Source organism: Engystomops pustulosus, chromosome 9, assembly GCF_040894005.1.
Source record: "Engystomops pustulosus chromosome 9, aEngPut4.maternal, whole genome shotgun sequence".
Classification (NCBI taxonomy): domain Eukaryota; kingdom Metazoa; phylum Chordata; class Amphibia; order Anura; family Leptodactylidae; genus Engystomops; species Engystomops pustulosus.
The window spans coordinates 95,658,116-95,684,200 of record NC_092419.1 but is presented as its reverse complement, the minus strand read 5'-3'; the positions used below and the strand labels follow the sequence as shown (position 1 = coordinate 95,684,200).

Below are 26,085 nucleotides of genomic sequence, written 5' to 3'. Positions count from 1 at the left end.
TATTCTACAAGTGCAACAGACATAGAAGTGACAATCAACATTCCCCATAGGAGTAGTTACCCAGCTTTCCCAGGCTCCTGAACAACACATATACCCTGTGATCAAACCTTTGCCATTCCGGACTCTGGAAAAGCTGGACTGAAACCATTCAATACACACGAAACACTGACTGATCATGACAATGCGGAGGAAATTAAGGGGTCCGTACCCTATAGCAAATATGAATACCTAAAGATCAAGTCTTGTATCATGTGTTCTCTTTAGGGTTCAGAGGACCCTTTTAACAACCAAAATAAAGCGTCATTCATTTAGAGACCCGCCACGGGCACAGATGTCGTGGTATAAAGCGTGAAGCATCACACCCCAAGATTTAAGGTAAATAAGTGACCCCCTTACAGCCTCCGCAGCGGCTCCTACACATCATATACCTACAACAATCCCAAAAAATAAAAGATATCAGTGCCCTAGTATATCCGAATTACCAGTCCTGCTTTTATAAGAGAGGGGTCCAGCATATCATAGTGTTATATTACGCCCTAACTAGTATATAGCTGTATGCGGGGGGCCGTCAGGACACATTGTGACCCCCCCTAACTGTATGTGGGGGCGATATATAGTAGAGTAACATTTAAAGTGACAGTGCAGGGGGTGGAGGTAGATAGATAGGCACATATACTTTGGGAAGTGGCTCTCCACCTGTGTGCACAGCACCCTAGGAAGGGTGCAGGGGGGGGGGGTGCAGGGTGCAGATGGGAAGAGGGGAGTGGGGTGACCACTTACCTGCTCCGGGGGTCCTCCTGCACATGTAGCAGCCTCCACCCAAGAACTCCTCACACACAAGTTCCCTACAAGTCTCCCGGAGACAACAGGCAGCAGCAGGCAGTCAGGTCCTCCCACCAAAACCAGGGCCCGCTTCCATCATCCCGGCTCTGCCCCCTGCTGGTGGCAGCCGGAGTTACACCTCCCAGCACACTGGATTTTAGCTGCCATAGAACTACAATTTCTTCAGAAATTTCTCACACAACTTTTAGGTCACATTTTTTTTTTAATACAACCAGAGATAAGCGTCAAAGTCTGGGAGACCCTTGAATGCATATAGGAATGAGCAATACGTTTTTCCGATAAACGAGGCACAACGCGTGTTGCTCGTTCGCAAACCAAATGCAATTCGCATACGCTCTTCCCTAATGCGTTGGAGGCTGCGTTTACAAAATGTCATATTAATGCGATGTTAATATGTGTGTTAACAACGTGTTAACATATTGTATTTACTAAAACGCTTGAGGAAACTTTGCATTTTTTTAATTATGTAAACGTTAACAACAAGGCAAATCTCGTTTTTAGTCGGTTTAAAAAACGCATGCGTTTGGCTGGTTTGAATCTGTTTAATCCGTTTTACAGCTGCCTACACTTCAGGAAATAAAGATAAAACCAGCCAAACATGGTAAACATACAGAAACGCATGTGTTTTCAGTCCATTTAAAAAGGGACCAAGAACGCACCCTATGGCCGGCGGCACATGTGGTGTTTTGAACCTGTTTTTGGGACGTTTTTAAGCTGTACGTTAAAAAAACGCATGCGTTTTTGACCCATTTTAATTAAGATAATTGGTAAAACCGGTCAAAAACGCATTCGTTTTCAAAAATGCATGCGTTTTTTAACACATGCTTTTTTTAACGGACTGCTTAAAAACGGCCCAAATACAGGTTCAAAACGCCATGTGTGCCGCTGGTCTATGACCGCACATGGCAAGCGTGTTGCATTTCCACATGCAGCGCTCAGACTCCTCCTGCGATCACCTATTGAAGTAAGATTACGTTACTAAACGCCATGCAATGCAATCTTTCTTTAATAGGTGATCGCAGGAGGAGTCTAAATCACTTCTTCAATTTACAGCCAGTAACGGGTTATAAAACAGGCCCTAGACTTGTAGGAGGACCAAAACACCCGAGTTTGATATAGCTATGTAGAAATAATAAAGAAAGTCTAGTGCCTCATACACAAGACCGTCTGGGGACCCATAGTGGTCTATGGCACCCGGTCACTGTGTGGTAAGCACTCACCTCACCGTGACCGAGCCGAGCAAAAACACTGCAATAGGTGTCCTATAGGACATGTCCTACACAGGCGGTCCCCTACTTAAGAACACCCGACTTACACATGGCCCCTAGTTACAACCGGACCTCTGGGTGTAATGTACTGTACTTTCGCCCTAGGCTATAATAATAATAAGCTGTAACAGTCATCAAAGGTGTCTACAATTAAGCTTCATTGTTAATCCTGGTTCTTATGACAACACAACCTTTTTAAAATCCAATTGTCACAGAGACCAAAAAAATTTGGCTGGTGGTACAATGATAAAATATACAGTTCCGACTTACATACAAATTCAACTTCACAACAAACCTACAGAACCTATCCTGGTCACACAGTGCGGCACTGCACTGCGCCATGTGATCTCTACATGTTATATTATTGGCATTTTGTGACATTTGCAGAAGAAAACCACAAGCGATCATATGATCAGCATTGCATTCCAGACCACAGTAACATCCTATTCCCTTGCCAGGGGGGGCAGCGGGCAACTACTACAGATATCTCACTTGGAGATAATAGAGGGTGTGACTGCTGGGACCCACAATGATCCCCAAGTATGTAGTACACACCACATTGTGTCTCTTATCCTCAGTGTGATGCCGCTTATTTCTTGTAAGGTGGCAGAGCTTAACCGGTAGGCTCTGTGCCATGAGCAGGGTGGGTACTGTGAGTGCATCCATCAACTGTATTCTGCACACAGGGGGCAACTCCTCTCCAGTCATTACCCCACACCCTGGAAAGGGGTTGTCATGATCTAGGACCTCATTGCCCAGGGCCAGCGCCAACACTGGGCATACCTGGGCATGTGCCGGGGCCCAAAGCTGCTGGGGGGCCCACATAAGGCTATAGGTATGGAATCCATGGAGGTGAAGGGGGCTTATATAGAGTAACCACGAGGGGGCTGTTTGGGATGATAAACTAGGGAATATTTTATTGAACAGGAGACTGTTTTAGTTTCTGAATTGTTAATGCTGCCATGTGAGTTCACTCCAAAGGGGCCTACTGAGGCTCTGTCACCCAGGGGCCTACTGAGGCTCTGTCGTCCAGGGGCCTACAGAAACCTGGAGCCAACCCTGTCATTACCAATGCCATGGACACACAATACATGTACAACTTTACAACTTTGTGGTTATTTAGGGCTGTTTTGGACTTCCCCCAGACTTCAGCTGAGGAAACACATGTCACCAAGCTTATCCTACATGAGGAAGAAGTGCAAACTCATCATTGTGGCGAGGACCCACTGGTATCAGTGACCTTTCTGTTATCAGGAGTCAAATTTTTTAAAGAAAGGAGGCAAAAACACAGTGACTGTCCTGTGACATTGTGAATGACCATGGGTGGAACTTAAGAGGGACGCAGTCACACCTGGGCCCAGGAGCCTTATAGAACCATAAGGTGTAACTTCTCCATATGAGTAGACTGGGACTATAAATAATGCATTATAGTGGGAGGTTTGGTGCTGTATAGTGGCACCCTGTGTACGTAACTCTACCAGAAGCATGTCCTATTCACACCCGAGTCCGTCACAACACACCCCACTGACTTCTAACCGGGTCCTCCCAAAATTTTCTAAAAAATGATTTAATTTTACTTATCTCTATATACACTTACATGGCTAGCAGGGTTTAGGAAAAGCTGGGTCATAACTCACATTAGAGCTTTGAAATGTTGGACATATTGGTTTGTCCAATTGTGTAACTAGAAGCTGATGGGCCCCAGTGCAAAGTCTGTGCCGGGCCCCCAACTATAATGTATGGTTTATAGTAATAGTCTTCTTATATGGGAAAGTGACACTATAAGGGCCCCCTAAACCTCTTGGGCCAAGGTGCGACCGCAACCTATGCAACCCCTCAAGTTACGCCCCTGGGTTTGTCGCTCAGCTTTGACATACTGTATATAACAAAAAACATGACTAAGGACTGATATGTTTTTGTCTGGAACGCGTAGGTCTTGTATTATGCTTGTAGCTTGTATTATGTATTCTAGATTTCTACCACTACTTTATTTTTAAATTGACATGAAATAAAGGACTGTCATTCTTTTAACTGCACGAGTGCTGGATCAAACTTCAATTTTTCCATTGTCCACACCGCAATCGGCCCGGTTTTCCTTGGATCCTGGTGACCCTTCACATGAGTAGAGAGGACCACTACAAATACAGTGAGCTGTTCCTTCCCTTTTCCTTCTTTTTATATAACAAAAACACCAGTGGATAAAACTCCCAACAAACAATAGATGAGGATGATTCAATATATTATTAGTACAGGCGGCGTTTACATTCCGTTTTTAAAAGCAATACAACAGTTGAGGAAAGGAAATTTGCCTAATTCCATCGCTGTCAATGCATTTTAAATTGCAATGTAAACGCTACGTGTGAAAGTAGTCTTAATATTTTTGGACAGAAGACGAAAGAAGATGAACAATGTCATATGTCTCGAAGATCATACACTCAGTAAAATGCATAAATCATGAATATTTCAGCACATATTACACTGCTGGGGAAGGGGGTGATCAGATAACTTTCCCTGGGGCCTGACAGGCATCTGTGCTGCAGGTTCAGACACCGCTCGCTGCTCCTGTAGGCAGACTATTTCACCAGTTCCTCTGGTGACGCCTTATAAGATGTTGAAATCAATGTAAGTTAAATCCTAGAAATAGATCCGTCCTTACTAATGAGGATTGTGTGTGGTGTCTTAAAGGGATTCTAAAAAATAACATCAATATCATTAACAAAAAAAAATCGCAGTAAATATAGTATCACATGAGTTCAAACTTCAGGTCGTTCTGGAAACAACCGCTTCTCTCAGGGTCCGGTCATACACGCCGCTAGCATTGCATTTACAAACACAACGCTAGAACACGGGGGGCGGCCTCAGACTCATAGCATATGCGTTTCCAGTGAACCGATCAGTAACCGTCCCATTGTCTTGTATTGTTTAAATGTAAGACAAACGGTTGTTGGTTACGGATCGCACGCATTTCATTGGAAACGCATATGCTAGCCCCGGCGCTAGCGTTGTTTAGCACTTTAAAGACAGTCACACACTGGATAGCCTGGCGGAAAGGATCACCAGCTATGAAGTTTTTCTCTAGTGCCCACTACAGGAAAGTTATAATATTACATGATGGTCATCTAAAAGAATTGCTGATCGTGTAATGTAAGGAAAGGTTGGATGTTTAGGTGGTATTATTAAAAACATAGCATAGCACTGAAAGGGTAAAGCATGTTTAATTAAAGGGGTTTTCCACCTTTCAAAATTTAAATGGGAACTGAGCTGTAGTTCACAGTCTTCACCACTACTTAGAGAACGGAGCTGGACCCCTAGTTCATTTATGTGCAAGTATGCGCAGATCTGTAGGGGTCAAATTGTCCACCGCCCACCAATCAGGTTTTGATGTCCTATAATGTATGGAAAGGTTGGATGTTTAGGTGGTATTATTAAAAACATAGCATAGCTCTGAAAGGGTAAAGCATGTTTAATTAAAGGGGTTTTCCACCTTTCAAAATTTAAATGGGAACTGAGCTGTAGTTCACAGTCTTCACCACTACTCAGAGAACGGAGCTGGACCCCTAGTTCATTTATGTGCAAGTATGCGCAGATCTGTAGGGGTCAAATTGTCCACCGCCCACCAATCAGGTTTTGATGTCCTATAATGGCCATGGCTCAAGCATTTTCTGATACCATAGTTTGTTCTTATGGGGATAAGTTGCTTTAGGAGGATACTGGTAGCGTCTCTTTTTATAACACTTGGGGTGGTGGTATCTAACAATTATTTTCAAAGATAATAAATAATGATATTGGTGGGGTTCCCTCTATGGCCACACTCCGTATACTCAATGGTATACAGCACTCGGGGTTGATATGGCACAATGCTATTCAGAGATGCTTATCACTACAAATCTCCAAGTTAATGTGTATTGACCATCAACAATGTCTCCTAACTTGTCCCTATAAAGATAAAACAGGAATCCTTCTGATGTTCAGTGCAGAATACTTGGTAGTTTGCTTGTTTTTCCCATGAAAACTAATAATCAATAAAAATGATGGGGCTCATTTACTGTCACACGCTGCACTTTTGTCAGACTGTGCACGTTCTTTATGGATAAAACGGCTTGCACAGGTATTTAGGAAGTGTCTGCGCTGAGATTGTGTCGAACGCGACCCTTTTGTGGCGCAGCTGCGCTGGTCTCCATGTGGCACAAATTAGGGGGCGTGCCGTCGGACCGAGCGTCGTATTTAACTTTCAAATAGTGTTGCACACCCGATGTTAAAGGTGCACCACAAAAAAAGATGGGGAAATATGCCCAGTGCCGGGAAGTGACAGATTCATGATTTCTGGCCCTCGATCTTAGTGAATCGTCGCACGCAGCATTATAGACGGACAATGCACTTTTAGTGAACTTGCTAAAACTTGTAAGAAAATGTGCGCCAATGTTTCACAAAAAGGGAAATCATACTTCTCCTTAAAGGAAACCTACCACTTCTTTTTTTTTTTTAAATCAGATAAATTTTTATTGGATTTTAACTTTTAACACAAACAAGCACGTGGATATGTGATACATTTTACACAGTATGAGCCACTGTATAAGGAAATTCTTACAGACTTTACAGAACATCAATTAGCATCTTCAGCAGTCACAGTAAGACCTTATAATATTAATCTTCAACAGAAAATGGAAAATACAGTGTAACAAGGCACCTGCCCGAAACGAAATTTAACAGCCACCCTCCACCCACCCCACCCACCAGAGTCAGCTCCCAAAGGTAGGGCCTATATGCCCCAAAATATATAGAAGACTACTTATCCTTTTACGTGGCTAACGACAATTGGTACTGTAGGCTTGCTCTAAGTTGTATCAAACCTACCACTTCTGATGGTAGATATTAGATGTAAACACCGGGCACCAGCTTAGGGTGAGCTGGCGCCGAAGCTACCTCGGGGCTGTAAATCAAAATGTGTATATAGCGGTTTAAAACACTAGCTAAGGTAACATCCGGCACCAGCTCACCCTGAGCTGGTGCCCGGTGTTTACATCTAATACCTACCATCAGAAGTGGTAGGTTTCCTTTAACTTTTTTATACAGAAGTTAATAAATTCACCAAGGAACCATTTACCGACCAGAGACATGTGTATTTTTTACAGCTAGCACGTTCCCATATCTATCCACAGGCAGTCACTTAGAATTGACATTGGTGGGTGTGCGGTGCACAACCGCTGATCACACGGGACACTCATTTACTTACCCGGTCCAGTCGCAATCCCGCGGTGTGTTGTCCGACGAGGATGCGGGTCTGCCGGGATTCACTAATGCCGTGCGCCCGATATCCAGCAGGTGTCACTGCTGCGCAGAAGTCCGCCGGAGTTCACCTTCTTCTTCCCAGTGCATGTAAGTGCTTGATCTTGCGACACACAACGTTTTTTAAATTGCACGGTTTTTCCGGATGTCAGGTTGTCCGATGGCCACGACCCCTGATTTTTGTTGCGTGAAAGCCTCGCCGGCGCCCGATGCACCAAAATCAGTTCACGTGTGCCAAAATCCCAGAGCATAACACCAGCTTGAGCTTGTAGCCTCCGACCACGGTCACACTAGCCGCTAGTGTTGTGTTTCATAACGACATCGCAAATGCATTTCCAGTGACCGCATGCGGTTGTTAACCAGACCGTGGCGTCTAGCAATTAAACGATACAACGGGCTCTGGTTGCAGATATGCGATCATTGGGTCGAACTTGTCACAAGCATATATTGTTTGCTGGGCTACATATCACTTTCTCAAACTAATGTGTGCACTCTAAGGCCCATGGTCCGTAGTTTGCGACCAGTGTGTCATCAGCGTATGATGTGTTCAGCTCATACACCGGGCTGTGGAAGCCATGACTGATATGGAAAGCTCTGTGTAGCGCTGCGGAATATGTTTTCGCTATATAAATAAAATAATTATTATTATGTGTGTGAGCCATGTATTATCTGTTGAAACAACAATTAGCACTCGATCCAAAACAATGGGCTGAACACTGAGAATCCAGAACTGAACTCGGCAGGTCAGTCCAGTTCCAGTTGCTCAGCGTTAGGGATGGACGTTCCAGGCCGCAAATTTGTAGGACGCATCAAACTTGCAATCTTCGCGTTAGCCACACAGGTTAGCTGTAGAAGTTTGTGGTGTACAAGTACATTTCCTCCGTTCATTAGAACCACAGCAGGTCCAGGTCTGGAAAGAATAATCTACTGTCTTCTCTGTCCATTACAGTGTTGCTCCGTGTTCTGTATGGAAATGCCCCATCATGGTTTCGCGAGCGTTTCCCAGTTCCCCTTTGTTATCATATTGCACCTCCATTGTAGGACCTACTACAGCATCCAGAGATGTATGGTCCCTGGTATGTTGTGGTGATATGGCAGTGAAGACACATGACACGTGTTATTATCAGATTGTACATTTATTAGTATCTAATGATAAAAGACATTTGGTCATAGAAGAAAGGATTAAGGCACATCTTGATTCAATGAATGTCAGAGAACATTGCATAGTAGTTTAGAACAAGCAGCTATTGGGGTGAGGGCAGTTCTAGGACGCTCCGATGTCCCATCACAGAACACTATATAGTTATACCTCGTGACGACACAGATACACGGGCCGGATTATTACATCCTGTGTGGATTATATTACCTATACAGCCTAGAGAACATTAGGAAATGGGTGGGCAGGAAGTGTGCCCTGCTCCCAGCAAAATGACAAAATTATTAACCGTGTATGTGCCAGGCCCGGCCCTTCTGATGACTTTATATTAAACTGATGGCACCAGATTGAGCATGTTCTCCTCCGCTTGCTGACAGCCTAGGAAGTTGTGTAACTTTAATCTGGGCAATCGATGAACGTGTGATATCAGAATCCATTAAAACTTTGGACAGGCTGACGTTTCACATCATCGCTCCCTCACTTGTATATGCAATGTATTGTGAGCTGTGAGTGCGAAATGAGTTGGAAGCTGGCAGGAGGTCAAATGGAGCAAAGCCAAAATGACAGTCAGGGATAAGGAGGTGTTCACACTGCGTCTGCAGTCTAGTAGTTACCACATGCTGGGGCATACCCTGCATGGACCTAAAGGCCCCTATTCTACAGATAAGAGGCAAAAAGATGGTTGTTTTGGTCAATATACGGGCCACTCTAACCCTACACAGTGTTGTAAACTGGTCATGAGCTTTAAACTTTAGGGTATTGATGCCTATGATGCCCAGAGTTCTTTATGTCTTAATTATTAGGCAATCTACATAATCGGTTTCCTTGTGGTTCTATTTCTGACTACGACTACAGCAGAAAATGCATGTCCATCGCAACCAATCACATCACAAATTATATTTTCTGAGAGATGGCTGATATGGACAGTTCCAAAAGTCCCTCACGCTAGTGCCGATTACTGTCCACCATCGTTCTACAAACTTTTCCCTCTTTTAATGGTAGAAAAGAGGAAATTAAATATAAAAGTGATTGTAATTATATCCGTCGTTGAGCAGATGTTTCTATAACACCTAGGACCGTGCTCTGGCATGCAGATGCTGTGCTCGCAGACACCTCCGTGTTTCACAATCATCTGCCTCTTCACCCTTTTCCATCCATAACTTAAGACAAAGGCTTCCTCCTTGGATCTGCCCTGCGGGTGCAAACCGTGGCTGTAGTGTCGCATGATGAAACACTCGCACAATGGGAGCTGTGTATTTATTACCTGGGAGGGGACTGCATTGGCGTAACCTGACTCTCAGCCTTGGGTCGGTAATTAATCCGCTCCCCCACTGTGCCACAAAATAAACTATAACGTTTGGTTAACTCAGCTTTATATACAGGGTAACATGACCACTATGTTACTGCCTACGGGGATGTATTAAAGGGGTATTTGGGGTACGAATCTATATAGGTACAGGTTTAGTACCCCCCTAAAAAAACAGCTCCACTCTTGGTTGTGTTTGGTACTGCAGATAATCCCAGATAAAAGATGAGCTGCAATGACTAGAATACCAAGCAATGGGGAAGTGTCTACAAACGCTTCAGTAAGAAACCCCATGATGTCTATTTCCTCTTTTTTTATGCTGGAAAATACAAAAAATGGCCAACTCATTATAAGTTATATATAGGTCCAGAATACAACCCACATGACATGGAAGGCACTATACCCTAGTCACAATGTTAATATTCAGGGTCAACTATTGTCACACAATACAAAAAAACACTAGTATGTTTTTTAAAGAAAACATTTTATACAGTTTCTACAGTGACTTTGGGCATCTGCTCCAATTTTCCTCAGCAATGTCAATAAATGCCTTCCCAAGCCTATGTGCCTTCTCTGTCAGAAAAATTACAGATTTAAAGATCTGTTTGAGGCTACTTTTACCTCATGTTTGAGGCTACTTTTACCTCATATTTGAGGCTACTTTTACCTCATATTTGAGGCTACTTTTACCTCATATTTGAGGCTACTTTTACCTCAAAAGTAAAATGGTGACTATAATAACCATTAACTAAGCCAATGCCTTTGGGGCAGGGGGGGTTTCCCACTTATTTAACGTCAAAGATCTAATACCACCTTTGTACACATTTACTATTGTTCTGCCAAGTCGACAGAGCAAATAATAGCCAGGGCAGGTCCTGTCACAGCTGCGGCGGCCATGTTTACTTTCACAGGCCTGTTAAAACAGTGATAAATCGTCTCTCCCTCTCTCCATAAGAAATGTCCACTCTCATCTCATCTGTATGACTCCCCTAATCTGTGCGCATATGTTATCCCATATACAGTTATCCACCGCTAGGTTAATACAGCTCAAGAGGGCGGCCATCTTGTAGGTGACATATGACTATATATACCAGGGATACATTCCAGATGTCTGTCAGCATCTATGCGGAGGCTTTATCTAACATGAAATCAAAGCCAGCCAGAGGTACAAGTTGTGGCGCCTCCCAGGCACACGCTGGCTTAAAGGGAATGTGCTGGCCTGTAAATCTGGTCTGCTTAAGTGATTAAATGAGATGCAATCTCTCTGAGCTGTGAGGCAGCTCTTACAGCACCATGTATTCAGGGAAACGTTATCTCGCAAGATCGTATCAGCTCCACATTAAGCGGGCCACGCGCATAAATTACAATACAAAATTATCACACTACAGGGTACGTCATTACTGAAATCGCAGTTTATAGTATACATGGGTATGTATTTCAGAGCTGCATCCATAATTCTGCACCAGTATACAGACAAGTTACAGAATAAAAAATGTGCTAAAATATAAATGTGCCTCTAAAACTTTACAAATTACAGGCTTCACGGCTCCACCCATTAGTTGTGGTGAAATTGATGAATTACAGCACAGTTGGTGGCAATCTGACATAGTAACACAGCTACTACCACTACCTATATGGGCTGGTTTTAACACTGTAGTATTGAAGTATTGGGCCAATGTAGGCTTTTACAGAGTGTAAACCATAATGTTTCCATTTGCTGCCAGCAAGCAAAGATTTTGAAATTTCTTTTTTTGGAATACCTTCTCTGATGGAAGGTAAAACTACCCCGCTACAATCACAGAATAAATTACAGAATCAATGTTATGGGTCATTGCAAAAAATAGCGCCATGATGCAGGTGCCATTTAATCAAAACAGGAAATTTGAAGTAAAATTGCTATTCTTACCCAAAAAACCTCACAGTGTCTGAAGCAATAAGGGGGTGTATACTTTTGCAACCTGATCTCCATAGGATAAGTCCTGTCCAGGTCCATCCATATGGTATAGAATAGCTCAGCTATAAGACCTTATGAGGCACCCGCGAAGGACAAACCCCTTAAAGACAATGGTGGAGATGGCCCAAAGTATTTAACTCTTTTAACGCTAACACTACCTGATAAAGTAATAGTTTCCTTCACATTTTCTGAACTGAAATTACAATATGTTTCTATTTTCCATAGAAGGACAGAAATGTCTCCTGCCTATAGCTGACGCAGCTTGCAGGGTGACCACATTCGGCGTCGGACGCTTGTCACAGGGGTACCCGGTGACGTCAAAGTGCATGTTAACTCCTTGCCTACCAAGATGATCTGCATTATTACGGTCTGCTATATCCTACAGACAAATTAATCTTAATCATAGGGGAAAAAAATGGTGGGTGTGGGTAAGAGGTGTTACCCAGCAGGTCCTGGCCTAGGCTATGTGTGGGGCAGACTTGGAAAGCATGGTACACCAGGAGACCACCCAGATTATGTCCTTACACAGGCTGCTCAGTTATCTGGCAGTCTTCAGTGCCGGACACTTCGGAATCCTCTCCCAGGATCTGACAGAGCTCACTGAGCCGCTGCTGCATTTTTGGCACTCCGGCTAGCTGCTGCTCTAGTCTCTGCTTCTCCTCGGTGAGTGAGAGACGGGCGGCCGTGTCCAGTTTCTCAAACTTCCAGCCTCCTTCACCGTCAAACTGCAGTAAGTGAGTGTGGTACTTCCTATAGGGAAAAGAAGTAAAGACTGGTCAGAGGCAAAGTTCAACCGTACTCATTCCAACGGAGCTGTGCTGCAATACCAGACACAGCCTGCTGACAAGGGTGGTGCTGTTTCTGAACATGAAACCATACATATATATATAATGGACAGGGTGGACGTGGCAGAAAATTGGCACATGCCAAGCACCATTTTCTGACCTACACCCCATCAATGCCTTGTATGAATCTTGTGGGACACACAGCAATGAAGTAAAAGCACAGTGAGACGTCAGACTGGATGCGGAGGCGGTAGGACAGTGCCCAGCTCTGACAGACTTAATGAAAGACCAGAGGAAGCAACGTGGTGAATGCCCTCATCTTCCCTGGTAAGGTCCCCCTGTCTCCGGGCTGTATGTCACTGTATGTACTGCAGAGGAGGGAAGAACAAGCCTCCATTGTCCCAATGTCCCCTTCATGGAGGCCAAGGCTGGAAGCCGTCCAAGTTCCCCATCTGTGACGATAAAAGGGGACAGAAGTGGGGCACAAAAGGGCAGCTGGGGGTCACGTCTCTGAGAATGGCCATACAACCCTTACTTAAAGCAGCAGTGAAGCTGTTTAACCCCACTGCTGCCTGCAGTGCTCACCCCTCGCAGTATTGCCATGCCATACAATCCTGAGGCACTGACTTCACAGGCTGCACAAATAATGGTGCCTTGTGCGGAGGAACATCTATTTCCCAATTAAAACACAATTCGGACGCTCTCACATTCATAGTGAGGGGGGCACTGGACGCTCTGACGTGCCCTGGGAGTATCGTGAAGCCTTTACCTTAGCCATGATGCCTGGGTATTGTACTGCCCCCTGTACATTGTATTATCTCTCCCCTGAATGTCCTATTCCCCAAAAACTAGGCACCCCCACATTACTGCACTACAGCTCTACTCCTAGAATGAGAGCGAGCCTGCAATTACTTAGCCTGGCCACTACACAGAGAAAAGAGCTGTTCCTCTCACTCCATTCACCGTGTCCATTCTGGTGCACAACATGACCACTAATGGCATTTGGATTACTATTCCAGTCCATCCAAGGATTAATATTAACTAAATTGCGTTGTTTTGGGACCGGGCGCACTGTTGCCCAGCTGATGCACTTTTAACTCTACATCACTACGTTGCTTATTGCATTGTCCTCAGTGCATTCCTACAAGTTTGCCTAAAGTGGACAGCCCCTTGAAGAGATGTAGATGATGCAAATAATAAAGCTGATGGTAAGTAGCAATGACAAAGAGTTTAACATAATATACGCGTAAATCCGGCCTCTTACCATAGAGATGGCCTGTGGGTGATAGACAGCAGGGCGATCCCAGCATCCTTTGCAGATTGGAAGATCTTGCCTTCCACGTCAATGCTGACTGCGCTTGTGCACTCGTCCAGGAGGGCGTATTTTGGTCTGTGGAGAGATGAAAATCGCATTGTTGATGGTTACAAGAAGCCCTTGTCTTATCTGACATCTCATCCCATGGACTGCTGAATGACCCAGGAGAGCTCCGGAAACAACCAATGTCATGGTGATCATCTGACCCAGGGGGGATAATCAAATATTACCGAGGCTGCACGTATACAGGTCTTGTGCTGCAATACTGACAGTGAAGACCTATATGGTCAACTCTGAATGTCGGTCAAGGGAACAAATAAGGCGCTTAAGACCCCTCTGGAGCGCCCTGATGTAGGGCGCTACTGGGTGCCACACTCTGGAGAGCTATAGGGTGCCGTTCTCAGCAGAGCTCTAAGAATAGTAAGAATAGGTCATCAATATCATTATCTCAAAAATCCCATTGTTTTCCAAATTATAAGTAATATAATTATTAGAATTATAATTAAATTATAATTATCGCATATACTTGAGTATAAGCCGAGACCCGAGACTAATTTTAACACAAAAAATTGGAATAACCTATTGACTTGAGTACAAGCTGAGGGTGGGGAATGCATTGGTCACAGCCTCCCCAGTATATAGCCTGCCAGTCCTTGTAGTATAATATCTGCCAGCCCCCTGTAGTGTACAGCCTGCCGGCCCCCTGTAGTGTACAGCCTGCCGGCCCCCTGTAGTGTACAGCCTGCCGGCCCCCTGTAGTGTACAGCCTGCCGGCCCCCTGTAGTGTACAGCCTGCCGGCCCCCTGTAGTGTACAGCCTGCCGGCCCCCTGTAGTGTACAGCCTGCCGGCCCCCTGTAGTGTACAGCCTGCCGGCCCCCTGTAGTGTACAGCCTGCCGGCCCCCTGTAGTGTACAGCCTGCCGGCCCCCTGTAGTGTACAGCCTGCCGGCCCCCTGTAGTGTACAGCCTGCCGGCCCCCTGTAGTGTACAGCCTGCCGGCCCCCTGTAGTGTACAGCCTGCCGGCCCCCTGTAGTGTACAGCCTGCCGGCCCCCTGTAGTGTACAGCCTGCCGGCCCCCTGTAGTGTACAGCCTGCCGGCCCCCTGTAGTGTACAGCCTGCCGGCCCCCTGTAGTGTACAGCCTGCCGGCCCCCTATAGTATATAGCCAGCCCCCTATAGTATATAGCCAGCCCCCTATAGTATATAGCCAGCCAGCCCCCTATAGTATATAGCCAGCCAGCCCCCTATAGTATATAGCCAGCCAGCCCCCTATAGTATATAGCCAGCCAGCCCCCTATAGTATATAGCCAGCCAGCCCCCTATAGTATATAGCCAGCCCCCGTAGTATATAGCCTGCCAGCCCCCGTGGTACATAGCCTGCCAGCCCCCGTGGTACATAGCCTGCCAGCCCCCGTGGTACATAGCCTGCCAGCCCCCGTGGTACATAGCCTGCCAGCCCCCGTGGTACATAGCCTGCCAGCCCCCGTGGTACATAGCCTGCCAGCCCCCGTGGTACATAGCCTGCCAGCCCCCGTGGTATATAGCCTGCCAGCCCCCATGGTATATAGCCTGCCAGCCCCCATGGTATATAGCCTGCCAGCCCCCATGGTATATAGCCTGCCAGCCCCCGTAGTATATAGACTGCCAGCCCCCGTAGTATATAGCCTGCCAGCCCCCGTAGTATATAGACTGCCAGCCCCCGTAGTATATAGACTGCCAGCCCCCGTAGTATATAGACTGCCAGCCCCCGTAGTATATAGCCTGCCAGCCCCTGTAGTATATAGCCTGCCAGCCCATGCCCCCAATATAATGCCTGTAATAAAAAAACAAAAAGTGTACTCACCTTCCGACGTTCCCCCAGCAGGTCCTCTTCTATACAGCCTGGCCCTGGCATTGGTTCCATGTCGGCCCACCGTCTGTCGCAGGACTGCGGGGACACGGAGCTAATGCTGGAGCCACTTTTTTTTTCCCTTGGCTCGAGTATAAGCCGGTATATACACGGTATACTTAATTATAAGTAAAACCGATTAGGTAGGTGAAATTTGTAAGAAGAATTGGGACACAGATCATGCATTGAAAATCTCCTTAAAATTCTGCAGTGTGAACACAGCCCAAAATGACAATTTCTTTGGAAGGATAAGAATTTTTACTAACTTGTGATAAAACATTCGCGCCATTCCAACCCGCTGTTTCTCTCCCCCAGAAAGGACATCCTTCCAGTCACTCACAGAATCCCAGCCTGTATGGAAAGACAAGACACAAGTCAGATAGATTATATACTGGGTAACTATTAGAATGGAGCGGTGGCTCAGACTTTCCTAATGGGGACCCCTACAGACTGCCTGATAACAGAGAGCTGCACTGGGCACTGCACTTAGCTCTGGAGACAAGATAACGCAAGCAGTGCCCCTCATGCCCCATGGCTCATGGGTGTATGATGTAGCCCCTCACTGTACCCCCCCAGATTCATCATCAGCATCCCCCCACATCAGTGCAGGACCTGGCTCACACGGATGTAATGTGTTTTCTCTTTGTTCTACACGCCACAACAGAAACACGTTGGCAGTGGTACAGGGATGGCGTTATGGAAAGAGATTACAGAATGAGAAGGTTGTTGTTTGATGCCTGCAGGGAAGACGGGCTGGATGAGCAAGATGGCGTCATACATGTGGGCAAAAAACGGGGGTGCTATCGAGTCTACAATTAAAGAGGCTTTTACTAATGAAAGATAAATAAACACTTAAAAGGGTTTTTCCAGGACTGGGAGTGGAGGTTATTTGGATCATGCTACTAGAGAAGGAAAGATGCCTTTTATTTTACACCCCTCTTTCTTGTTAACTCCGGAAACCCCTTTAAGGCTCTAGGTCGAAATATTTAGGAAACTGTGCGACAGCCAATATGGCTGCCACCACCGCTGCACTTATTTGGGTGGCCACTCTAATTTCAGAATTTTAGGCCATATTCACACAAACGTATGGGGGACGTATATACGGCTGACATACCGTATATACACACGATGTACATCCCCCATACATCGCTATGGACTCACGGTGCCCAACAGGAGCGGTAAGGTGCAGCACACGTGTCCTATCTTTCTCCGTGCGCCATATATTCCTATGAAGAGGGGCGGGGTTGAGTGGCGCTCTCCCCCTCCTCGTGCAACGGCAGTGTGCATGTAGACTTACTCAGTATAAAATAAAATAAAAATAAAAAAAAAGAGAGGTCACCTCCCCGATAGGTCAGTTTTAGTAAATACTTCCCCATAGTATAACAATTCTGGAATAGCTCTTTGTATAACTCTGACAGGTAGTTCCTCTGTTATTCATCTTGGTAATGCATGAGTATATTAATAACTGGGTGCTACCATACTCTCCTTGCACACTTTAGCATCATCAGCATTGATTGGACAGTGTCAGAGTGAGCAGGGACCACCCTATTGATGAAATGGTAACTCCCAGTTGTAAAACTCTCCTTGCCTGTCAGTATTCCTGTAATGTATTAATAAATTAGAGAAAACCTCTCACCATGTAACGAATAACTACTCATAGCCACCATAGTCGAACACTCATAACAGTGTTGTACTGATCCTCTGTTATTCCCCTTGGAAAAAATATGAATACATTTACAAATGGGTGTTACCATTTGGGGGTCCAGTCTATATCTATGTGTGTATAGCTGTATACATTGTCCATTTAGAGATGTCGCTATCAGACCATGTAGGGAGACATTGGTAGGGACTAGCAGAATGGTAACACCCAGGCGACTTACTAATGAATTTCTCAGAGGAATTACAGAGCAGCAGCTTGCTTCATTGTCACAAGAAACTTCAGGAACATAGGCACTGAATCAGATACGACAGGAGAAGCCTTTTTTTAACACTATACATGATATTATATGATATAACTAGTAGATAGGACGCTCCGTCCTTTAGCAAAGCTTGGTAACATCCTCATCGGGAATTGCAGTGGTGGCCTTATAGGATATGGTTTGGGAATGTTATGGGTAATTTTTTGGTGTAGCTGAAATAATAGGATCTCCTTCCCTTATATAACAGGTCAGTTACTGGGAAGGCCGGGGTATGGAGGGAACAGATGATATCCGGTTTCCCCTGACAGATTAGAAAGGATAATGTCTAAGCTCTTTACTTTGCTCATATGTAAAGAGTTCAGCCTCCATCCTTCCGGTACTGGAGTAATGTGTGCAATATCCAGTGACAAGCTTAAAGGGGTACTCCATTATAAGAAGTAACCACCTAGTAACTAGATATTGATGAGACTGACTGTTGGTATCCCTATCATTGCCAGAATCGGGGTCCTGTGTCTCCATTTATAACCTAAGCTAGGGTTAGATCTATGGGGCTCAATCAATTAAAGGCTAAATAAAAACCCCATTTACTTTGCATCACTTAATGCTGCATTCGCATTGCTGGATTAAAATTATCCACCTGCCGAAAAATACCCCCACTCCAAAAAAAAAAAACTTTTTAAAAAGTTCTAAGTAATAATTATAAAAAATTCTAGTAACCCAAGGAAGAAAAGGTAGTGCTGATAAAGCATCATGTGTTCACACTTTCTAATGAGTGTTTGCTTATTTAAGACAAATATACTCTGGGCAATAACAAGTTAAATGCAGACTAGCAAGGAATTGTGCCACCTGCTGGCTGTGGGCTGGTACAGCAGCCTGGGTTATACATCCAATCTCTTCTCCATTATCCAGCTACGAAGGATGATAACCTGTGAGCATCCTGCTCACTCACCTCCCTCTCTCTGCACCAGATAGAACAGATTCACAATATTCAGGATAGTGTCCAAGTTCTTGTCCGTGAAGCCTTTCGCCTTCATGTCGCTGGCTGTGTCAGGGTAGATGACCTGATCCCGGAGGGTGCCCACGGACATGTAAGGCCTGGATGAAAATAGAAATCCATTGTATTAGGACAGTAATACTATACTGCAGGAGAAGGCTACACTGACATCACTATAAATAAAGTTGTAAAGAATCTAATCAGTGTTTGCAATTACTATACTCACTGTAGTAAGCACAGAGAAGCCCTTTAAATCAGAAATTACAATAAATAACTCAACTAAACGACACCAGTGCCATCTACTGGTGAGAAAGTAAACTGCGGCTGTCGCTTTAAAAACGCAGTACAGGAGTACAAGTTTGGATTTGTTCCATTAAGGCAGAACTCAGGTAATCTACCACTATAACTAGATGGCCCTGGGTGTAATATTTTATTATTATTTATTATTTTATGTATAGGACTGCAATGATTTATGACTTGGGTCAGTTGCGCTGATCATAGAGTTTTTGGGATGTAGGGTTGTGGTGATGCTCCTGTTTACAGTCTACAGTGCACATGTATGATAACATGCAGGAACCACCATCCTGCTGTCATTCTGTGTCCTAGGATTTACTATCCCCTACTAGATCCCATAAAAGTTCTGATGAAACGTATCCTATATCTAGATATTTCTATTCTGCATTAGTCATGACGCCCACTTCTGTTCTTTCACTTCCCACTAATAACATGTCCTGCTGCTCTGCCCCCATCCTCTTCTGCTGAGCGATTCCAGTAATTATACATCTTCTCACTAGGGGGAGCCCTAAAAAGTATGGAACCACAATTTAAATATAAACAATTTATATAAAAATAATTACCATTTAAAACCAAAAACATGGACATGAGATAAGGATATCCATCCCTCCGCCATACATGTATATATGGGCTCTCATGAATGGCCCGGACATCCAGATACTGTACCTTTGTGGTATGTAAAACATATGCTGTGGTGGAGGTTTGTACAGCACGCCGTGATACGCCGGCCACAGTCCTCCCAATATCCGAAACAAGGAGCTCTTCCCGCAGCCATTGGGTCCGGTGATGAGAAGATGCATCCCCTCCTCTACCTGCAGGCAGAATCGTGATATGATGAGAGAACCATTGCTAGAACTGCATAATAAGGCTATGATAAAAAGTAAGCTAGGGGGCGCTATTATACCACTGAATGCTTCCCTAAACTCCGACTGAAGAGCATCAAGAGAATGGAAGTGTTAAATAGCGCCTCCCTCTAGATCAGTGATGGCAAACCTTTTAGAGACAGAGTGCCCAAACTACAACAAAGACCCGCTTATTTATCCCAAAGTGCCAACACAGAAATTTAATTCGTGATTTATACTCCCTTCTCTATCACAGTTTTCATTGATACCAGCACTCTGAGGACACCAATAAAGCAGAAAATAGTCCCAGGTAGTCCTGTCACTTTAAAATACCTCTGTGCACAGCAAGTCCTGGGCTGTCTGGGACTGCAGGAAGATACCTGGAGTCATCTCTGGTGATGGCCTGAGTGCCCACAGAAAGGGCTCCGAGTGCCACCTCTGGCACCAGTGCCATAGGTTAGCCATTACTGCTCTAGATGAATGACACAGGGAGAGGTCATAATGCCTCCAGCGTTCAGCTGTCATCTCTTAGGGGAGTGCAGAATAAAGGGGGCGATTTTCCTGCAGCGCCTCCATAGTGGACGCGACAGGACCGGCAGAACAAGTCGCTCTTTGCCGATGCTCCTGCCTACAGGATGATGTTCCTGAATCGTCCATGTCCACAATGTATTCGCATGAAGTTTTCCTCCATTCACAATATAGGGGGCAATATGTGATCGTGATGGTTTCAGTGGTTAGCCCCCCATGGATCCCTTGTTCCCCAAAATAACAAGGTAACTGGGCAGTATGGTGGCTTAGTGCCTGGGCTTAGTCCTGGGTTCAATTCCCATCAAAGTCAACATCTGCAAAGAGTTTGTATGTTCTCTCTATATTTGTGTGGGTTTCCTCTGGGTCCTCCGGTTTCCTCCCACACTCCAAAACATACTGGTAGGTTGATTAGATTGTGAGCCCCATGGGGACAGAGACTGATTTGGCAAGCTCTGTGCAGTGCTGCGTAATCTGTGTGCGCTATATAAATAAAGGAATTATTAATCATTAATATTAGCTGGTAGCACATGCGCCTGCCGCTCTATTGATCTCTATGGCGCTGATAGAGATAGCTGAGCGCTGGACTCTGCTACTTCCATCAGGGCCACAGAAAGTGAAAGGTGCAGCAGTGCATATGTCTGATTTGGGGTTCTGATATGGTAGAATGAAACTCTGTTCTATTGATTCAAGGGGGACCCCCACTATAAGCAAGTCATCTCCTATCCTGTGTATAGGCTAATACTTGATGTGGCAGAACAGCCCTGACCAGCGCAGCGGCCGCTCTTCAGCAGGCGGCGAGTCAGCAGTATAGGACACTCAGCACTAGGACTAGATGACCTAATCATTATGTGTCAGGACCTCACGTGTTCTTATGGTCCTTTGCCACATCATGACAAAAGACACATACAATGCTTTCCTTTGTTTACTTCTAACCATATCTATAGCTGTGAAACCTCAAACTACATTACACATAGCCAGGCATGGATGTCTTCTGAGTGGGGGGGGGGGGGGGGGGGGGGGGAAGGATTAAGCTCCATCTAGACCCCTAAGGCAATATCTTACGCAGATTAAAGGGGTAATCCATTTTAACAAAAGTGGACACTGCGGCAGTACTCACAGCAGCCACTATAAAGAGCCAGTGCAGTCTGGGTCCCATAAAAAAACAGCTGATCTGTGGGGGATCTAAAATTTCTTAAAAAACAAAATGGAAATCATTAAATTTTATTAAGAGATCTTGAAATCAAACATGGCCGATCCCCTGTTACAGGAAAGTCTGAACAGCCCCAAAAACACATCAGATGGTTGTCTAGGCCGTTCCAGCTGATCTAGTGTATATAGACTCACGTGGCTACAACCTATACAAAACACCAACTATACATTACTACAAAAACACTGGGGGGGGGGGGGGGGGGAGACCTGTGCTGTAGTATTAAAGGGCAATGCCAGCGCTCACGGGTCCTTGGACGTTTGACTTTATCTTCTTCCTATCACTGGTTAATAGGCGATAATGGAAGACTTTGACATCGCTGAACCTTAGCCCGCTTTCCTCTGTGCTGAGGTATAACCTGGTTTATCAAGATTTCAGGGAAAGTTATCGGAAAAGAGGGATTGGGTAAGACGACCATTGACTGTGTTTACTGCCATTAAGATCATATCAGGGAAAGGTCAGGGCAGGGGTATGTCAGGTCATGACCCTGGGATTCACTAACTCACTTCTTAAAGACCCGATACATATTCCTCTCCTCTAGGCTGTGCGAAGGGGGTCAGTGGACGGGTGTGGATCCCAAAGGTGGCCCTTTGGGATATACTGCGGATATGTCATCAATGCCGGACTTGGGACCTGTCTGCAGTGTCCCCTTAAAACAGCGGTTCTCAACCTGTGGGTCGCGACCCCGACGGGGGTACACGACCAAAACACGGGGGTCGCCTAAAGCCATTGGAGCCATGATTTTATTGCATTTTTTTGGCACGAATACAATATTCTTGTACATGATTTGGGGTCACCGCAACATGAGGAACTGTATTGCGGGATCACAGCATTAGAAAGGTTGAGAACCACTGCCTTAAAAGATCAGTACAGGCAGTCCCCAGGTTACGTACAAGATAGGTTCCCAAGGTTTGTTCTTAAATTGAATTTGAATGTAAATATTTTCTAATTGTATTTCGAGGCATTTTGTTTTTGCCCCAGTGAATGGAATTTCAACATTTTTTTCTCTAATGGGACCAAGGATTATCAATAAAGCTTCATTACAGACACCATACAGCTGATCATTGCAATCTGGGACTATAGTAATGTATCCAGAGAGCTTCACCGGAGGTCACAGTGGGCATAGGGTCCGTCTGTAACTAGGGGTTGTCTGTAAGTCAGGTGTCCTTAAGGAGGGACCGCCTGTACTGACAACCATTGGCATAGAGATAATAGAGAAACTGAATTGGCATGTCTAGAAACAAGGTACAAAGTAAAATGTAGAAAAAAAATGTACAAAAATATGGAAAACCCCAGTTATCCGATACACAATCTTATTATGAAGCCAAGTGACGATTTATTCTGATGTGAGAGATTTAAAAGATCATTAGTCTCTGCGGCTCTGGCCATACCTTCTCCACACTGCAAGAATAAGTGGTTTCTGATGACTGCGCTCTTGCTAGTACATGTTTTAATGGAATTATTTATCCATGCCTGTTTTTATGTACTTTTTTAATGATCTTTTAGTATGTATTTTAATTGTTAGTTATACTGTTCTTTGTGGTGCGAATGTGGCATTTTAAATTACCTTTAAATTAGAGAGTTCTGCAAAAACTGCAACCTATGGACACAGCCTTATGTGTTTTGGACCGACCAGACCCCAGTGCAATACGACCAAGCTGAACTACCCATCTCAACCACTATACATTATATGGCACTGTGCTTGGTAAGAAAGTGAATACAGGGCTGGTTTGAACACTGCAGCCCCCCACTACCAAATGCTTCTCATCACTTGCCATAAGGAATATTTTGGTCTATCTTGGAGAAATTGATACAAAGTAGGTAAGGAAAATGTCTTTCCAGTATACAATGGAAGAAATCACATCAGTTGGAACCAGAATTGGGTTATGTGCCCTATGTTTTTCATGGCACTTACCCGAATATTAAGGCTGGCGACCACCACGTCGCCTGTCGGGGTGACAATGGGGATATTCTCACATATGATGCCGTTCTCCACATCCACAACTTTCCCTGCAGAAACAAGACAAAAAGAGACAATAAGGTAAGGGCTGACGTAATAGTCTTCCTTTACTGCAGGGATTGAAGCTTTCTCTGATCCCTATAATCATGCCGGGATTGTAGCGGTGTATTACAGAGGTCATGTTTCCACTGACCTATGGGCATAACCTGGTGATAAAACGGCAAGGTGACAGGCAAGGGTTAAATCTATATATCTGTATACATAAAAAATAATATTCCATTGGGACCTAAACACACCTTATATCGCACCTCTGAAGAATCTGCTTGCTATCCGAATTCCAAATAGATGTGTCATAAGAGAAACCTGCACTTGAATGTGAAGTATCCCTCTAATCTCAGGGGAAGAGCCCTCCTAGTCTGAGCACCGCGCTGGCATCGATCCTGATCATAGATGGATGGGCATCTTGACGCTACCAAGAGTCCTCAACCCTGGGCACAGGCTCATAGATGCCAGTTATTGGATGGAGGATCTATATCATTTCCAGCAGGGGGCGCTGATTTTTTTGCTCCCTAGATTCTAAGCAGGATGAATAATAATAATCTTTATTTATATAGCGCCATCAAATTCCGTAGCGCTTTGCAAATCATAGGATTGTACACATGTTATCATCCACATAGTAGTCCATGTGATGCCTTGTGTCCTATTCATTCACACCCAAGGGCTAAGTGTCATACGTATGGCGGCAGGGATTCCAGTCTGTATGCCCGCACGTGCATCATGTGCCTGACTCACTAGTGTGATATCCGTTCCTAGAAAAGCTGGATGCCAGGCAGATGTGTCGGCAGTATTTCCCCATGTGTCAGCTATCTGCCTCCTGACTCACTAATCCATTATCTACTGCAGCTCCACGTGTCTGTCTGGACCGACCTGACCTCAAAGAGGTTATCAGGTAATAATTAATGATGACCTATTCTTAGTAAAGGTCATGACTATTGTGTGATACATGACCCAGGAATCACCCGCTTTCCAGGCCATGTGAATGGAAAAAGTGCAATACCAAACATAGCCATAGCCACTATATACTAGATGGTGCTGTGCTTGGTAAAAAGTGACGAGTCTGCAGCACTTTTACAAACTCTGCAGTCTACTGGTAGTTGACTGGTGAATGCGCTAAATATCAGGCCATCACAACATCAATGAGCGATCCTTAGTATCAATTGGTTAGTTCATGAAAACCTATTTACAGGGGAAAAAAACATTAAAAAGTTGCTTTATTGGCTGCCCAATAAATATCTGATCACAGAGCATCCAATTGTTGGGCTCCTTCCCCCCCAGGTAATCATCTAAAAAAACCAATAAAAAAGGTCCACTCTCCTGCAGTGCCCCTGCAGGGGAAAAGTGATATTACATGTGCTGTGAATGGACTAGGTGTGATATACATGGGAAGGCTTGGTCCTCCAAAACAGGAAAACTTACTATAGCAGTCTCTATTTTGGTTTATTGAGACCCAAACCCCACCCCCCAAAAAAAATAAATTGAGAGATAAAATGTTTCCCATGTCAGTTACTGAATGAAAAAATCCTGTTATTATCCAGATATTTCGTCCAGAATGGTGATGAGCAACAAAGAGTGTGTCTTACCCTAGAGGAGGGGTGTTGTCCTTCTTTAGACAAACAAACCATTAATTGCAGGGCGCGGTGTAATGCTTAATTTCCCCTGTGGTGGCGCTTTGGGAAATTAAACACTGCGTATAGTATCTGACTACCGGGGGTCCCTGCAGGGGGACTTCTAGCAATCCGAAAATCATCCTGGGATACTTCTTACAGGATCTTTAACCCAGAATTGCCTTAAAAACCAAGTCTTCTAAACCAGACACGACCCTAAATAACTTACAGCTCATGACCGGTGGGTGACCACTTGGCCTCTCGTGGTCATATGTATACAGTGTTTTAGGACCTGCTGCTCCCTTCACGGTAGCATCCAGAATCTACACCACAGACCTCACCTTTAATCTCAAGGGGACCTTCGATGCGAATCCCATGTTGAATAACGTCTCTCTCCTTGGGATTCCCTTCTTCCAATTCTCCGGGACGCTTGTAGACTCCATTCTGTACATCCTCAAAGACCTCAAACATCTCATGAACTCTGGCTGTGTACCCGGCCAGCTCTGTTACCTGTCAATGACATATTGGGGCACATTAAGATAATGGAGGGTGACAACACCCATAGGTGCAGCCTGAGGCTGCACTACTGAAGGACTGAGAGGACAATAGTAATGGTCAATGCTGACATCCTGTAACTGCTTAATACGCTTTTTACAGAGACCGCAGCATTCAAACAAGCCCTGCGGGTTATTCACTCCTTATCAAGCATAGCACCATGCGTTGTACAGTGGCTGTGCTTGGTATTGCATGTGCACAGGACTAACTTCACTGAAGCTGTCACTTCGAAACAGCTAACAGTGGTGGCACTGGGTGTCGTATCCCAAACAATAAGATATTATCAGTAGCGTCTGAGAGCAAAACTGTTCTAGTTGCTC

At 44.8% G+C, this 26,085-nt stretch overlaps 2 protein-coding genes across 3 annotated transcripts in view; both read right to left on the bottom strand.

Annotated features, from left to right (window-relative positions):
* Positions 1 to 950, bottom strand: part of PLXNB3 (plexin B3) — a 43,463-nt gene extending 42,513 nt beyond the window's left edge. Inside the window, exon 1 of one of the 2 annotated variants that reach the window (XM_072124116.1) lies at positions 781 to 950. The gene's annotated coding sequence lies outside the window, so the exon portion shown is untranslated. The remainder of the gene's footprint in view (positions 1 to 780) is intronic. The other variant, XM_072124112.1, reaches the window with a different exon arrangement.
* A 7,564-nt stretch (positions 951 to 8,514) lies between these two features.
* Positions 8,515 to 26,085, bottom strand: part of ABCD1 (ATP binding cassette subfamily D member 1) — a 29,835-nt gene continuing 12,264 nt past the window's right edge. The window contains exons 4-10 of the mRNA XM_072124104.1: positions 25,552 to 25,720; positions 23,502 to 23,596; positions 19,676 to 19,821; positions 18,671 to 18,816; positions 16,069 to 16,153; positions 13,863 to 13,988; positions 8,515 to 12,563 (exon numbers count right to left, since the gene is read on the bottom strand). Coding sequence (XP_071980205.1) covers positions 12,335 to 12,563; positions 13,863 to 13,988; positions 16,069 to 16,153; positions 18,671 to 18,816; positions 19,676 to 19,821; positions 23,502 to 23,596; positions 25,552 to 25,720 — 996 coding nt within the window. The 3' untranslated portion in view covers positions 8,515 to 12,334. The remainder of the gene's footprint in view (positions 12,564 to 13,862; positions 13,989 to 16,068; positions 16,154 to 18,670; positions 18,817 to 19,675; positions 19,822 to 23,501; positions 23,597 to 25,551; positions 25,721 to 26,085) is intronic.